This window comes from Cervus elaphus, chromosome 3 (genome assembly GCF_910594005.1).
Source record: "Cervus elaphus chromosome 3, mCerEla1.1, whole genome shotgun sequence".
Lineage (NCBI taxonomy): Eukaryota > Metazoa > Chordata > Mammalia > Artiodactyla > Cervidae > Cervus > Cervus elaphus.
This window is the reverse complement of record NC_057817.1, coordinates 13550614-13565456: the sequence shown is the minus strand read 5'-3', so window position 1 is coordinate 13565456 and position 14843 is coordinate 13550614. Positions and strand designations below refer to the sequence as shown.

Below are 14843 nucleotides of genomic sequence, written 5' to 3'. Positions count from 1 at the left end.
TCTTGCTGATAGGGTGAAAGCATCTCGTTGTCATTACTGCAAGTGTTGAAGGATACTCTGCCTCAAAGTTAGGCATTCTATGGTAATCTGTCTACTTTCCAAGCTTTCCCAGTTTGAGGAACAGGCTGGTCACTAAGGTAATCATTCCTTTTTTATGGAATGCTTATTTTCTGTTTAAGATATCAGGTTTGTTTCGGTGGTTTTTATAAGTAATGTTTCTCTGTGCTGGTCATTTTTCTTTTAATAAGCACTTTACCCATCTTCAAGTTTGTTATTATTTATTTGATATATGTTACCATTCTTCCCTTAGAAACTAATTTTGACGTTTCCTGTGTAAATTTATCAATATCTCTTATGCACAAAAAACTATTCCCCACCATAGGGATATATATTCCCCTTTAATTATATAGTTTCACTATTAAAATTAGCTACCTATTCCATAAGAAATACATTCTGCCATGTGGTGTGAGGCAGATAGCTAATTTCATTCTTTCCAAACATTTAATCAATTCTCCTAGACCAACTTTTATAAAAACTCCCTTCCCTCAACCATATTTAATTTCACATTTATTATCTATAAAAAAATTAATAAATTTTGATCTGTTTCTAGGGGCAAGTCCTTATAGCATCAAATCCTTAAATTTCAAGGGAAATCCTTGAAGCCAGAAAGGCTGGTTTTAAAGCAAAGAGAGGAAATGCAGGGGAAAAAACTGAACATGTGTTTCACTAAATTGAAACACCAACCATGAAGAAAGAGGTTAAACTTCAGTGAAAGTTTAAAAGGCTCCTAATACCTAGTCTTACAAACTGGAAACATTTGATGTGCCATCAAAATTTAACTTGAAAAATAGCCAGGAGCCTGTGTCACTATAGCTCTTTTTGCAACTGGGTATCCTGAAATTCTCTAGGCTTATCAATTTCCTTTATGCGTTCAAGGAAATAAATCACTAAAAATAATCAATCAAACAAATGTTGGAGACAATCCTATAAAATGCTCAGAATTTCCCAAAAAGAGAAAGTGAGATTCTCCATGTGTTTGTGATTCTCTCCCTCCAAATATAATACTATCCACAAGATAATCACAATAAAATAAAATGGCTTAATAGAACTGACATACTTAGAGACTACTAGAAATATATGCAAAGAAGTTATAAATTGTTTTGAGAAAAACCCAAAGTTTACTCCAGACAGAAGAAAAAAGAATGAGTAAATGTAGTACTAGTTTTGGAAGAATTAATGAAAACAGTATTCAGAAAAATAAGATATAAATATTTGCAGGAAACCACCAGAAAAGTATAATAAAGGCATTTTTTATTTTATACACATCTTAGGAATACACTTCATATGTATGGATTAAGCAACATGACTATAATATGTAATGAATAATGTATTTTACACTATAAATTTTTATATGAATGTTAATCACTAAGAGATCAGAAATTTAAAAATTCATCCTATTTTCAATGGATACTTAAAATACGGTTCTACTAACAGCTCATAGAACCCCATGCTCATAATTACATGCTTGGAGGAAAAAAAAAAAGACTTGCAACTTGGAATAAAACTCTTCATGTTCTATTTTAATGCTTTGTTTAATCTGAATATGACAATAACTTTTATCATTATAAATAAAATCACAACTATGTAACAGCTCATGGGGGAGTTAAATGAGGTTTTCTTATAGAAAACAATCTCTCCCTACTTATTAGAAAAAACATATATAAATATAAACACAGCAAAGGACACACAATTAGTAACGTATTTAATTTTTAACTTCATTTGTATTACTGGTCCATTCTAAATATGTGCAACAAATGATCATTTTCTCGACACTGATTTTTAAGACTATTTTTCATATATGGTTTTTTCCTTCATCATGATTATGTCTATTTCATCTCAATGTCATCAAAACTGGCATCTTTTAAGAATGCCTGGATTTGAAATTTAGTTAATTTTCCAAGTATAGCATAACAATACATTAATTTTCTAAGAACAATCCCACTGATATTTATTAACCGAGTAAAAGATTCACTCCATGGAAAGTACCCAATGAAAGAGCAAATTATACATGTTTTTTCTCATTTACGTCTATTGAAGCCTCAGAAAACATATTTTTAAAGTAGAATATATTGAAACTATTTGGGAATCAGATAATAAGGGTACAATTAGGTATTAATTTGAGTATATTAATTTCTTTATAACTCAATTTAAAAATAAGGTTTTTAAGCTTCAGTCTTTTCCTTTACCACTAAACTGGCAAAAGTATGAATTAATGTAACAGGTGGGCTTGTGTGGTTTTAATAGCAGTGAAATATAATCAACTGTCTCACATTTCCAGGAAAGCAAGCGACATCTAGACCTAAGCATGATCCTTCAGCAACCCTAGTACTGGCATGAAAATGTTCAAACTCCCCATAGGGACCATATATCTTCTGGTCCTGGGTTTAATTGAAACTTTAAACAAAATATATTACCTATTTAATGCAGCTGAACTGGAGGCTGGCCTTTGTAGTGTACAGTCTAATGCCTAGCAAATTAATGTCTGTAACTATAGTATATAATGTAGAATTTAAATCAAGCATGAATGGTAAAAAGAGGAAAAAAAAACACTACAGTTTCATACTAAGAAATGAACTTTTAGGAGCAAACTGTGTACATACATTTTATATATTTATTCTTTTTGATACACAGCCAAAAACTCATGATTTCCTTATCTTATTGGCTCCATAGCTTACAAACTGAATTTCTAAAATGTCTTGGCATTGGTCTTCTCCTTTCTCCTGGTCTTGTCTCTTCTGATGATGCAGAAATGAAAGTTCAATGAATAGATTTAGCTTAAAAATTCAAAGTTAATATTCTTTCTGGAGGTAAACAAATCAATAGCTAATCCAGTTATATAGTCATATCATATTTGAAAGGCTGACTCAAAGATTTTTAAGAGTGCCAATGGAAGCAATCATAAGAAAATCACCAGAACTCGAAACAGGGGAAGCAGGTGGTATAAAAAGCTTAACACTACTGGAGTGTTAATGCTTCCACACTTGAAAGATGTGAAGTTCAAATCTCATACAGTAAAAACCATCTTTTCACAGTCAGCATGCTAAATTACGAGCATTCCACTTAAGAACCACCAGTCATAGAAGAAAAATTAAGCATGTGAACCATCCTGTGAGAAATTTACTCTGAATATTTCTAAATATACTCTGAAAAAAGTGAGGTAAACACATATACACACATAGATACACACACTGGGATAATCCCACAAAAAGAAATCAATCAGCTGAAAATCAGCTGTACAGAGGCTGAGGGAAACACAGACTTCTTTGACAGCCAACCTACTAACCGACCTCAGAGTCTACATCCTTCCAGTGAGTTAGGATACATTTACAAGTGAGAATTTTGGTGTTTTGTTCTCAGGAAGTGCATTTGACATCTTGTCAGTTCTCCTCAGCTAAATGAGAGTAAGGAACCTAACGTTCCCTGATAGCCATTTATGACACAACTTTCTCATCCCACAAGTTTACATCTCAAAAATACAAATTTTAAAATTCGTGTAAGCTTTTTACTCTAAAAAATGCCCCCAATAAATTCACTGTGTAATCTATTTATTGGTACTTTCACCATTCTCACTAACTAGCTCGAAGTGGGGAAATTTCACAAAACTGGAAATTAAGTCACAAAATTTCTTCTTTTTATGAAACAATGCTAGAAGAAAGCATCCTGTCAATCTTAAACCTATGTAAGTAAAAGGCTTGTTAGTTGCAGGCTGATGGAGGAAAATATATTTTCCAGTACTGAGCTATGATCTTATAAGTACAGGGGTGTGTACAAAAAGAGATCTAGGAATTATCAGAAATAAGAGAATCAAAACAGTATTTTCCTAGGAGATCAAAATAAAGGCAAATAAGTTAATAAATAGTAAAGATCATTATCATGCATTTCCCTTGGAAGAAGGTAATCACTCCCCACAGTAAAAGCATGTTACCCAACACAGACATTCATTTAAAAAAAAAATAACAAGAATATATACGCAAATTGGGATAATAGTATCACATTAGAAAAAAAGAAAGCTTGAGATTTTCATTGGTTTGTTTCGGTTTGTTTGGCAAGTCAACATAGCATAGCCTACATAGTTATAAACAAAATATTCTTGAGGCTACAGTAGTACAATTATCCATTTGTTTTATAGCCATTTACTTATTAAGGAAAGATACTAGAGTTTTAGACTAATTGTAAAATCATTTAGAAAGTTCTATGAGAGCAGAAATCATATGAACTATTTCAATTTCATACCACCACCACCTCCATATCCTCCCCCCAACTCAGGGCTTGTATCCTTAAGATTTTTTTTTCTTTTTGCATACAGATTTTTCTAAACATAGTGATTGCAGACTGCAACAACAAGGCATTAACTCTAGACTCTCACTCCATGAATAGATCATGTCCTTTTGTTCTCAAGATATATTACCAAGACGAAATGGCCGGAATTGCTTACATAATTAAACCCAACAATCACTTTGCATTGAGAAAGCCAAGTAATTTTAAACAGTAAATAGGCTTAAAAATGACCTTTGGGATTGGAAAGATTCATACTGATAGAACTGATTTCCACAATCTCTTAGGATTATTCAAAAACAATGCTTAAGTATACACAATAAGGGAAATAAAGAGAAAGAAGAGAAAAAAATGAAGGTGGTTAAAAGTTATCCTACATATAAAAATGTTAAATATCCTGCATATTTTATACATATGTGATGAAACAATTTTGTAGGTGTTTCATTCTTTTTAAGATGAAAGGGTTTTTAACATATATTTGACAGGGAACGATATCTATATCCACATATCTATATAGATAAATCTATATGTAAATATAGATATTGTTATTGTTCAGTCACTCAATCGTGTCCAACTCTTTGCAACCCCGTGGACTAAAGCATGACAGGCTTCCCTGTCCTTTACCATCTCCATATGCTAATTTTTAAATGGGCAAAGATAAGTTATATTGACATAGTAAAGAATGCCAGTTTTGGCAAAATAGGAAAGCATTTAAATTTAAATCAGGAAACCACACTTCTGTCTCTAACACAAATAGTGCAATCCCAAACAGATCAACCTAACTCTTTGCATGTGAATTTCCAGCATATAAAATAAAAGATTATGTTAGGAGGATTTTAAAAATATGAATCTTTTATCTCTAACATTCTATGATTCTAAAAATCAATTACAATTTGAGAAGAGGAGAAATTGAGAATCAATAAAGGCCTACAATGGGTGTCAGAATAAAGAATAATTTCAGAATAAAGAATAATTTTGACTAAGTCTAGGGAGAAAATAAGTAATGAAAGGAAAAGGAGAAAAAAACTCTATGATTATTTCAATTTAGAGGGAATACTATATTAATGGAATTAAATTAATTGGGCACTAACTAAGCAGGCTGTTTCACTTTTGGTTGATACAGTTAACGATAAAAGAAGGATTTTGACTGTGGTTGTTGAAAGATACAGAAAAATGGACTTCCAGAGAAAATACAGCAATTATAGATAGGACAGAACTAAATAGAATCCACGTTGGTGACTCCAGAGCCATCACTATCTCAAAATTGTATCTATATAGAAATCAGATTTACATTGTTAATACAGAAAGAACTTCCAGAAAATACAATTAGTGACTTCTGGAGTTTAAGGCCCACAGAAATAATAATGATTACAAAGGAAGATATTAGTATGAACCACTGATTAGGTTGGGCATTTGGTCCAATATTCTTTACCTTCATTATCTCAATTAGTTCTCAAACAGACATTACCATTACAGGCACCTTATGGATGGGGAAACTGAGGCTTCAGTTAAGTAATCTGTCCAACTTTACTCAGTTACAAACTGCTAAAGCCCTAAGTTGAACCTGGAGTCTCTGAAACCAACCCATTTCCTCTGAAGAGGAAATTCAGAAATGAAGTCGCACAACTGGCTAGGAGCAATTTTTTTATGATTTGGCCTCTTAATAATTCATGTATTTTCATACCTTACTAATTATAATTGCTGCCTAGGTAAAAGTTTAATTTTTGTTTATAAAAATGATATACAATATCTTTAAAAAATGATTTGTACATGCTTATAAATTTACTTAATTTTAGATGGGACACAATCCTCAATTATTGTGACTTAATCATCTTGATGCTATGAAATCAAAGAGAATAATGAAAATGTCTATGCGAGTATATTTTTAATTTTACTTATAAATTGCCACAATAAAAATTAATAGTTTTATGATAAAACATGGAAAATTTTAAGTTGGGATAGCGAGTTAATCAATCTTGTTATTTTCTATTAATACACAAATTCAAAAAATAGGCTCATTTGACGTTCAGGGTAAGTCAACTACTAGCATGCAGCAAGGAGTGATGTTTTTCATAAAATGTTCAAGGGAAGGGGAAATACAAAGGACCAGAGTGTGTGTTTTCTTTAAGCAGCTGCAATGAATTGTGTTATTAAGCAAGTAATAGAATTAAAATATAATTGTATTTTTTCAAACATATTCTTTTATTTCTCCTAACCTCTCCAAAAAAAAAAAAAAAAAATGTTTGCATATACACATGCAAGTGCTTGAGGGTAGTGGTCTTCAAGGGGTAAATGAATGAGCCATGAGAAAAATGAATACTTGCAGGCTAAATCTAGCCAGACATTAAAATCCATCACTGATCCCTAAAGGGCACCAATAATATGCAAATATGAGAATTAGAAAACATATTCAAGGCTGTTGATAAACTTGATAGGATAATCAGCACATGCTGACAGACTAATGAAGCTGATGAAGCGATAGGGCAGTTTATCTCCTGGGCCACTCTTTTTCTTGTCAAATGGGGGCTAATCAAAATGTATTAGGAGTCAAAGCCAACACTCAGAGGATATCACCCATTTGATTAGGAGGTGAACTTACTCTCAGAGAAAATTATAGTTTCATGAACAACCGAAACTGCAAAAGCTAGTCAGCTGACAGACCTTCACATAAAATTAAACAGCCACTATAATTACGGAAGAAATCAGGAATTTTAAATTACATTGAGATTCTCCCCTCGCAGATCGTTAGAGGGCTTTGCAGAGTCTGGTCAAAGCAGCTCCCTCCTTCTATGATGGAAAATAAAACAAAGAACCAAGCTATCACCCCAGGGACACACTTATCTTTTGCTGCCTATGAGGGCTCAGCATCTGTGTAACCATATGAGACACAGATCCCAAGGTAACAGCTGAATTTTCAACCAAATGTATTTACATAAAATAATTGAATGAATTTTTGAAATCGTTAACTATAGTGAATACCACACTTCCTATTAACAACGAAGACGCCATATGTAGTCTATTGCCAAGGAGCTGAGTCCTTTCCTAATTTAAAGAAAAAGATCTTCATTGATAATCGAGGAAAATTGGGAAATAGTCCTTCCTAAGCATTAGTGTTAAAAACGAAATTATAAACTAAAACCAAAATGCCTTAGAGAAAACTAGAGAACACAGTTCTTTCAATATTCACTGTGAAATGAATAACCATCCAGCACTAACACAGAAAAGTTCATTCAACTGATACATCTACATATTCTAGGTACACATTTTATGGACATGTACATTTCACCTGGGTGGACAAAATAATAGTAAAATGTCAAATAGTGAAAGGCGTCAATTTACCTCATAAGATGGTAAGGACAAGAGTACATTGAAGGAAGCTAGATTTTACCTTTTAGTGATACTATCCAAGAGAAAAATAATAGCAACTAAAAATTCTTCAGTGTCCTCTTTAACAGGAGCATTAAATCACCCTGCTGCTGTCCAGGCTAACTAGGGTCAGGGTTCAAGAGACAGATGAATATATTAACCTCTTCCAAATCATTTTTTTTTTTCTTTTTGCTGATGTGTGCCTTGTTTGAGCTCTAAAACATTTCTAAATTTTCTTTTGTTAAAAAAAAACAGTAGAAGTGAGTGTCCTTGCCAGGCACATATTTTCTAGTTAGGGAAGGCATGGGATTTTTTATGCGTACTTAAGAGGCATATGGCTATGATCAAATTTCTCAAATCACAGGATACAGAAGTATAAAATAATCCTAGAAATGATGTAGTCACATATAGTTTACATGCATGAGGAAGGCTTACAAATATTTTTTAAAAACTCAGCCAGGTTTAATGAAAGGAAAATTTGAGGTTTAATTTGTACTTTGGGAGAAAAAGAAATATTTGATTGGAAGACAAAAGCAGCCCTCTCACTTCTCTCCCCTATCTAGAAACAGCAACATTAATCAACAGTACATCTTAAACTTCGGGGATTCTTTTCAAGAGTCACATACTGAAAAGACGGTTTTTAGGTGTGTCGTAACCATGATCAAATAGCTGTGGTAACAATTTACTATGAGACTGTCATGAACAAATCACAGGTTATAGCAGATTTTATTAGTAACTCTAGTTCTTGACCTCTTGCACCTAGAAAAATCGATGCCCTCACCTGCATCCTTTCTAGAAAATTGAGCTAATTACTCAATGTAGAAATAGGAACAATTGTACTAGAACATTTATACTCTTCACAGTATTGCTTTTACTCTAAAATAATACCCTGGGGGGGGGGCGGGGGGGAAGAAACAACCTCTTGCAATCCAAACCTTTATCAATGCAAACCACACAAGCTGGCTCATTCTCATCTATTGTAAGCATGAAAATCACAATCTCTATATTCCAGCATGGTTACTTTTGAGAATATTCTGATTAAGAAAATAACATGATCAAAAATTATCAGAAATTTGATAAGCTCATCAAAATCTATATGTACTTTATTCATCATTTGTAATCTCAAGAGTCTAGCTAATATTTGATACCTACTTTGGTTTATGAGCCCCTTTTCAACAACTCTGGAATCCAGGCAATTTGTTGAGAATCACTATATTAACAATATTTATTTGCTCTTAGAATAGGTGTGCTTTGTGAAAATTTAAATGTGACATCCAATTGTGAATAGGGTTATTTTTAGTGAGGATTAAAACACGATTTATTAGAGATCCATTTAAAACAAGTACAGGTTTTAATTTTTCCACAGATCCCTGAAATATCATTAAAATATTACTATTTTACTTACCCATCATGTTGTACAAGCTCTGTGGGGCAAATTGCCTAGGCATTTTCTGAATTGCTTCCTTGTATACACTAAGGGCATCCTAATTTAAGAAACAGAAAAAGAAATAAAGTACAAGGCTATTCACTGAAGCAAAATAACAACATCTTTCCAAAATTAAAATATTCCATTGCTCTTTCTAAATGGTTCATTAGAGGAAAATTCAACCAAGCTATTCTTTGATATCAAATTACCTCAATTTCTTGAATAAAACCATTCAACCCAGTCAGTGAAGGTTATATAAAAAAATAAGTTTAACAAGGAGTCAAATGTTACCAATACTCTTTACATTTCTCAATTCACATAGATTATACAATAAAAACAACTAGAAAAATTTATATTTTGGAGTCACCCATAGTTCTCTAAAATTCGTCATTATTTCAAGTCAAGCAATTAAGTACAATCTAAATAAAATATCAACTAATCAATCTTCTAGCTACTGAGACATACTGAGATAATGAAATGCAATATTTTTAAAAATTGCATCTTGATCCTCAGATTGCAATCTTAAAATATCATGTAAGAGTCTCTGGGGGAGTGGTTTGAGAAAGTGTGTCGTGGTATCGAATGGGAGAGACAAAACCCATGGAGGCAGGCTTCATGTAAGAGATAGGGAACACAGGACTAAGTAATCCTCCTAACTTCCTGTACAAGATCCTGTATCTATCACTTTCCCCTCTTCCCAATTCAGAAAACAATAAAATTAGCTTTCATTGCATTATTGTGTTTAAAAGAATAAAAAAAAAACCAAATAGGATTTATACCAAATCACTTAACATGCAGAGTATAAAAAAGTGTATTTTTTAACATCAGGCAATGAATACAGATAACAATAATAACATGTCTTCAATCATAAAATCAAAGAAATGATAAGCAAACAACTTGGGCAGTAATGCATGATATTTCCCTTTCATAAGGAGTCATTATATTACTCTGAGAAAATCATAGTGAAAAAATGTGTTTTGTTTAAATACAGATTTTTCCCCAAAAGAATTTCCCCGTAAAACTCTTTTATTAAAATACGAATTAGTTTCTTAAATTATCAGTGTTCCTATAATGAGATCACAGGTAGAAATCATTGAGACCAGATCAGAACAAGGGGGAGGAACAGGGCAGAGAGGTTCTGGCCTGACCTCATAGTGTCCCTGCTCATGATAGAGTTTCCCCAGGTTGTATAGACAGCTGGTGACCGAGCTCTTGTGGGCATGAGGGTCCTTTAGGTTTTCATCAGGGATCTCAGAGCACTTCAGGAATGTGCGTCGGGCTTCTTCTGTCTTTCCTTGGTTCATTAGAATAATACCTGTGTTTAAATATGCAGCTGAAGGGTAAAAAAGTGGAGATACAAATGAGAGAAGATGATGTACACTGTGGAAACAATAAAGCTATTTTTACTTCAACTTCATTTTTATGCATTATTTCTGATTTTAAAAGAAAACCAAGAAATGACCCTCCAGGGAACAAACACACAAAAGAACAATAATGTAGTACAAAGTACAAGTATAACTAATATATATATATATGAGGTACCACTAATATATAAATGTATTAGGTGTCACTAATATATATATGTGTGTATATATATATATATAAAGTAGTCTCTGCCTTCAAAGTGTCAGAATACTTTGAGCTTAGAAACTAGATGAATAAAAGTTGTATGTTTCTTAATGTATCAAAATGATAATCAGACACCAAAACATTAAAATTGAGAGAGATGTACTTTTTAAAGGGTCTTAATTTGATTGGAAAGTATCCACAAATAGAAGTATCATGGTTTTTAAGCCATGAGGCTTTAGGGCAACATTTTCATGGAGAAAGAAAGAGATATTTCAAAAGGACTTGAACAGCACTTACAAGCCAGTGTGGGCCTGCTCCCAATCGCCAGCTTATAATAATGCAGTGCTTCTGCAAACCTGCTGTTCTCCTGTAGAAGTAAACCTCTGCGTGAGGAAAATAGAAATTTGGAGACAAGACAGTATTAGCATACATGAAACCACAAATTTTCATTTTATATTTCAAAAATAAAAATGGTTAATGGGGTCATAAAAATGACCTGGTACTATAAAAATAAATTCTGAATAGAAGGAAATGATTCCTCAGGAAAGAAAATGTTTGGAGAGGTATCAGTTGCATTTACGTTGCATTAGAAAGTATTAAGAAGTATTTTTTAAAAGCCCTTTACCCCTCACTGAACTTTCCCCTTGCCAGCAGTCTTTTCTCTCCCACTAGAATTACCAACCACTTGCATTTCTCCTCAGAACATGCACAGTTTTCCATCATTTTAGAAAAGAAACTTGTCTAAAGCCCTAAACTGAAGCTCCGGTACTTTGGCCACCTGATACACAAAGCCAACTCACTGGAAAAGACCCCACTGCTAGGAAAGATTGAAGGCAGAAGGAGAACAGGGTGGCAGAGGATAAGATGGTTGGATAACACCACCAACTCAATGGACATGAACTTAGGCAAACTGCAGGAGATAGTAAGGGACAGGGAGACCTAGTGTGCTACAGTCCATGGGGTTGCAAAGAGTCCGGATACAACTTAGCAACTGAACTATACATACATATATATAACTGAACTATATATATATATAGACACACACACACACATTTAAACCTAAGACACCTCTCCCATTAGCCCTATTGCTTGGGAAATACTGGCCCACAATTGCCCCAAAAGCAACAGGTAACCTGGATCAACGGGATGGAGTAAGAATCTAATCAGATTCCATCAAAGAACACAGACTGAAGGCCATACACATAGTTACTTCTTTATCATTTGGATTTGGCCAAATAAGCTTGAATTTCAGAACATGAGCAAATTTCAGCTCGCTGTTGCGAGACATGCTTTTGTCTACAGACCCTCAGACTCTATGCACCTCCCTAGGAGGCTGCTTCGGTAGTGACTAGCCACATGGATTATCCCAGCGTTTCCAGACCCTGTCCTCATGACCAAAGTGAGAATCAGTTACTATTATGTCTATGAAAACACAGCATCAGGGACCTGGGACTAAGTTCTGAAAGCTCTCACAAAGGGCTCTGTGACCTGTCTTTGCTCTCTTCAAATCAGCAAGTGTCTTACAGGCATTTGGCACCTCTCTTGGACCTGAGTGCTACTGTCATCAGCCTCAAACTGCAGATTCCACTTGCCAGCTCCTGAGGTCTTCAAAAGGCAGTAAAATGGAGGTTTGAAAAATGAGAAGCCTACTGGTAAAAACTTATCATTTTGTAGGGTATTTTAAAATACTCAGCTTATTATTTAATGGGCATGATTGAAAAATAATGAAGTAAATCAATTTTGAAATTAAAGTTGGTTCACTTGTTTTATTAGCATAGACTAACCTCATTATTTCTATTGTTAAAAGAGCCATGTGAATAGATGAAACCACTTCAAATCATATTAAGAGTTACATATTCACAGAAATGTACATATCTATTAAAACTTTAGAGCAACAATTTGATTACAAAATTGATATGCCTTGCTGTTAAGTACACTTTTCTGCTGCCAGGTACAAGGGAAAACAAAGCTTCCTGCAGGATTCAAGAGTCTGTGGAAATGTTCAGTTGTCTTTAAAAGCAAGTAAAATTGATAAACAGAAAGAACACATATACTTTCCACAAAAAAATAATATCCTTTATAAAAATAATTTAGACAAAATGTTTTCCAATTAACTAAGCTCATATATATTATCTCATTTCAGAAACTTATTTACAATCTTTTTTTTTCATTTATTTTTATTAGTTGGAGGCTAATTACTTTACAATATTGTAGTGGTTTCTGTCATACATTTACATGAATCAGCCATGGATTTACATGTATTCCCCATCCCGATCCCCCCTCCCACCTCCCTCTCTACCCGATCCCTCTGGGTCTTCCTAGTGCACTAGGCCCGAGCACTTGTCTCATACATCCTTATTTACAATCTTAAGTGTCTTTCCTTTGAGGCGCAGATAAAGAGGAACTTCTTTGATAAAAAGCTAATGTCATCAGAAGAGAAATTTATCTTAACCCAAGTCTTCTTACTTTCCTTAGGAATTAAAGCTCTCCCATAAGCCCCTCCTTATCCCTTTTCTTCAATCTTTTTCCCCACTGCAATTTCCTTTCCCTCAAGACTACAAAAATGTTTGTTTGCCTCTTAGTGAAGGGGAGAAGATAAAATCTTACCACCCTATCATTCTTGCATACAACTCTTTACTTCTTACTGTCATGCTTCCCTCCTAAGTCATGTTCTTTTTTTTCATAATGGTCTGTGGTATGTATATCCAATGACTCAAATCCCATTTACCCCTAAATCCAATCTAGGCTCTTTCCTAGAATTCAGCTGAAATGTAATAATCAAATTTCCACTAACAATTAAACTCCCCAAAGAGTTTGCCTATATGAATGACCTACTCAACTGCAGCATTTGTGACTATTAAACCCATTTTCCTTCCTGAAACTTTGTTTCCTTAGCTGGTCTTCCTTAGTTCTATATCCCTGAAACTATACTTCAGAGTATGAAGAAAAGCGCATCTTTATTCATATTTTTTTAAAAGAGGTTGATAATTCACAGATCATTGTCTTTTTCTCCTTTTCTTGATAAGTAGTCTCTGCATGACAATATGCATACATCCAGCTCATATGCTGACTATTCTCAATTCTAAAATAGTGATTTCTCTCCTGACAGCCAGATCTGTTGAAAATCCAGCACCTTACTCAGCCATGTCAATCTAGGTGCCTGTTGGAACTTCAAAACCAATATATCCAAAACCCAAAAGCAATATCTCCTACTTAAAATTATATAAAGAGATAAATGAGAGAGATAAAAGAAGAAAAAAATCTTCCCTCAGCAATCAGCACCATCACTCAGGCCACTGCCTAAAATCAGGAACCTGGCTATCACTCTGGACTTTACACTCACTCTTACAAGGCCCAAGTTTAAAGAAGTCTCCAAAGCCTACCAATTCTTATTTTCTAAGGCTCTTCACTGTGGCCCCTCAAGGTTCACTTTTATAGATCTAACAGAGCCCTTTTTATCTTTCCTGTCACCTAAATAACTGCAATTGCCCACTAATTAGTCTGCATATAATTACATTTCTAAAGGGCAAATATGCTGTTAGGCTAGACAGAAAGAACATGAGGTGATGAGCACATATCTTTGAAAATGTGCCTGAAGCCCATAGACCTTGAAAATGATGTATTCAGCCTCATGGGCTCCCTGATGCTGGTGTATTACGGTCGTGTCATTTTCCAACTCATAAAATACTGCATGATAACCACTCCTAGACAATCCTGTCCAGCCTGCCTCGTTCTTTGGAGAAAACTAGTCACACACAGTGATGTAGTAGCAAATCACCAGGACTATGTATAAAGTAGCTCTTTGAATTAGAGAGCATCACCCTCTGTATATCTGAATAAAGTTAGCAATGGAGTCCAAGTTAGACACCTATAGTGACCAGTTTCTTATGGCTAAGGATTTAGTTGAGCATCAACTATACCCTAGTACGCCTGCTGCAAATATGAACAAGGCAAATGCACTTGCCTGTGGATGTACCATCTATTCAGGGAGACAAATAAGAAAATAAATGGTGTGGAAAATTACTATGATAGAGGACAGAGGAGTAACACCACTCTAGTTCAGGAATGGACAAGGAAAGATTCACGGAGCCCAAGTGCCATTGGCAGAGAGTTGAAAGTAAGCAGTAGTTAGTCAGCAATAAAAAGT

General features: G+C 34.1%; 1 protein-coding gene across 2 annotated transcripts in view; it reads right to left on the bottom strand.

The window, feature by feature from the left end:
• Positions 1-14843, bottom strand: part of TMTC2 (transmembrane O-mannosyltransferase targeting cadherins 2) — a 385731-nt gene that overhangs the window by 123339 nt on the left and 247549 nt on the right. For both annotated transcript variants that reach the window (XM_043880553.1, XM_043880564.1), the window contains 3 exons: positions 10994-11079; positions 10276-10460; positions 9107-9185 (listed from right to left, as the gene is read on the bottom strand). In XM_043880553.1, coding sequence (XP_043736488.1) covers positions 9107-9185; positions 10276-10460; positions 10994-11079 — 350 coding nt within the window. The remainder of the gene's footprint in view (positions 1-9106; positions 9186-10275; positions 10461-10993; positions 11080-14843) is intronic.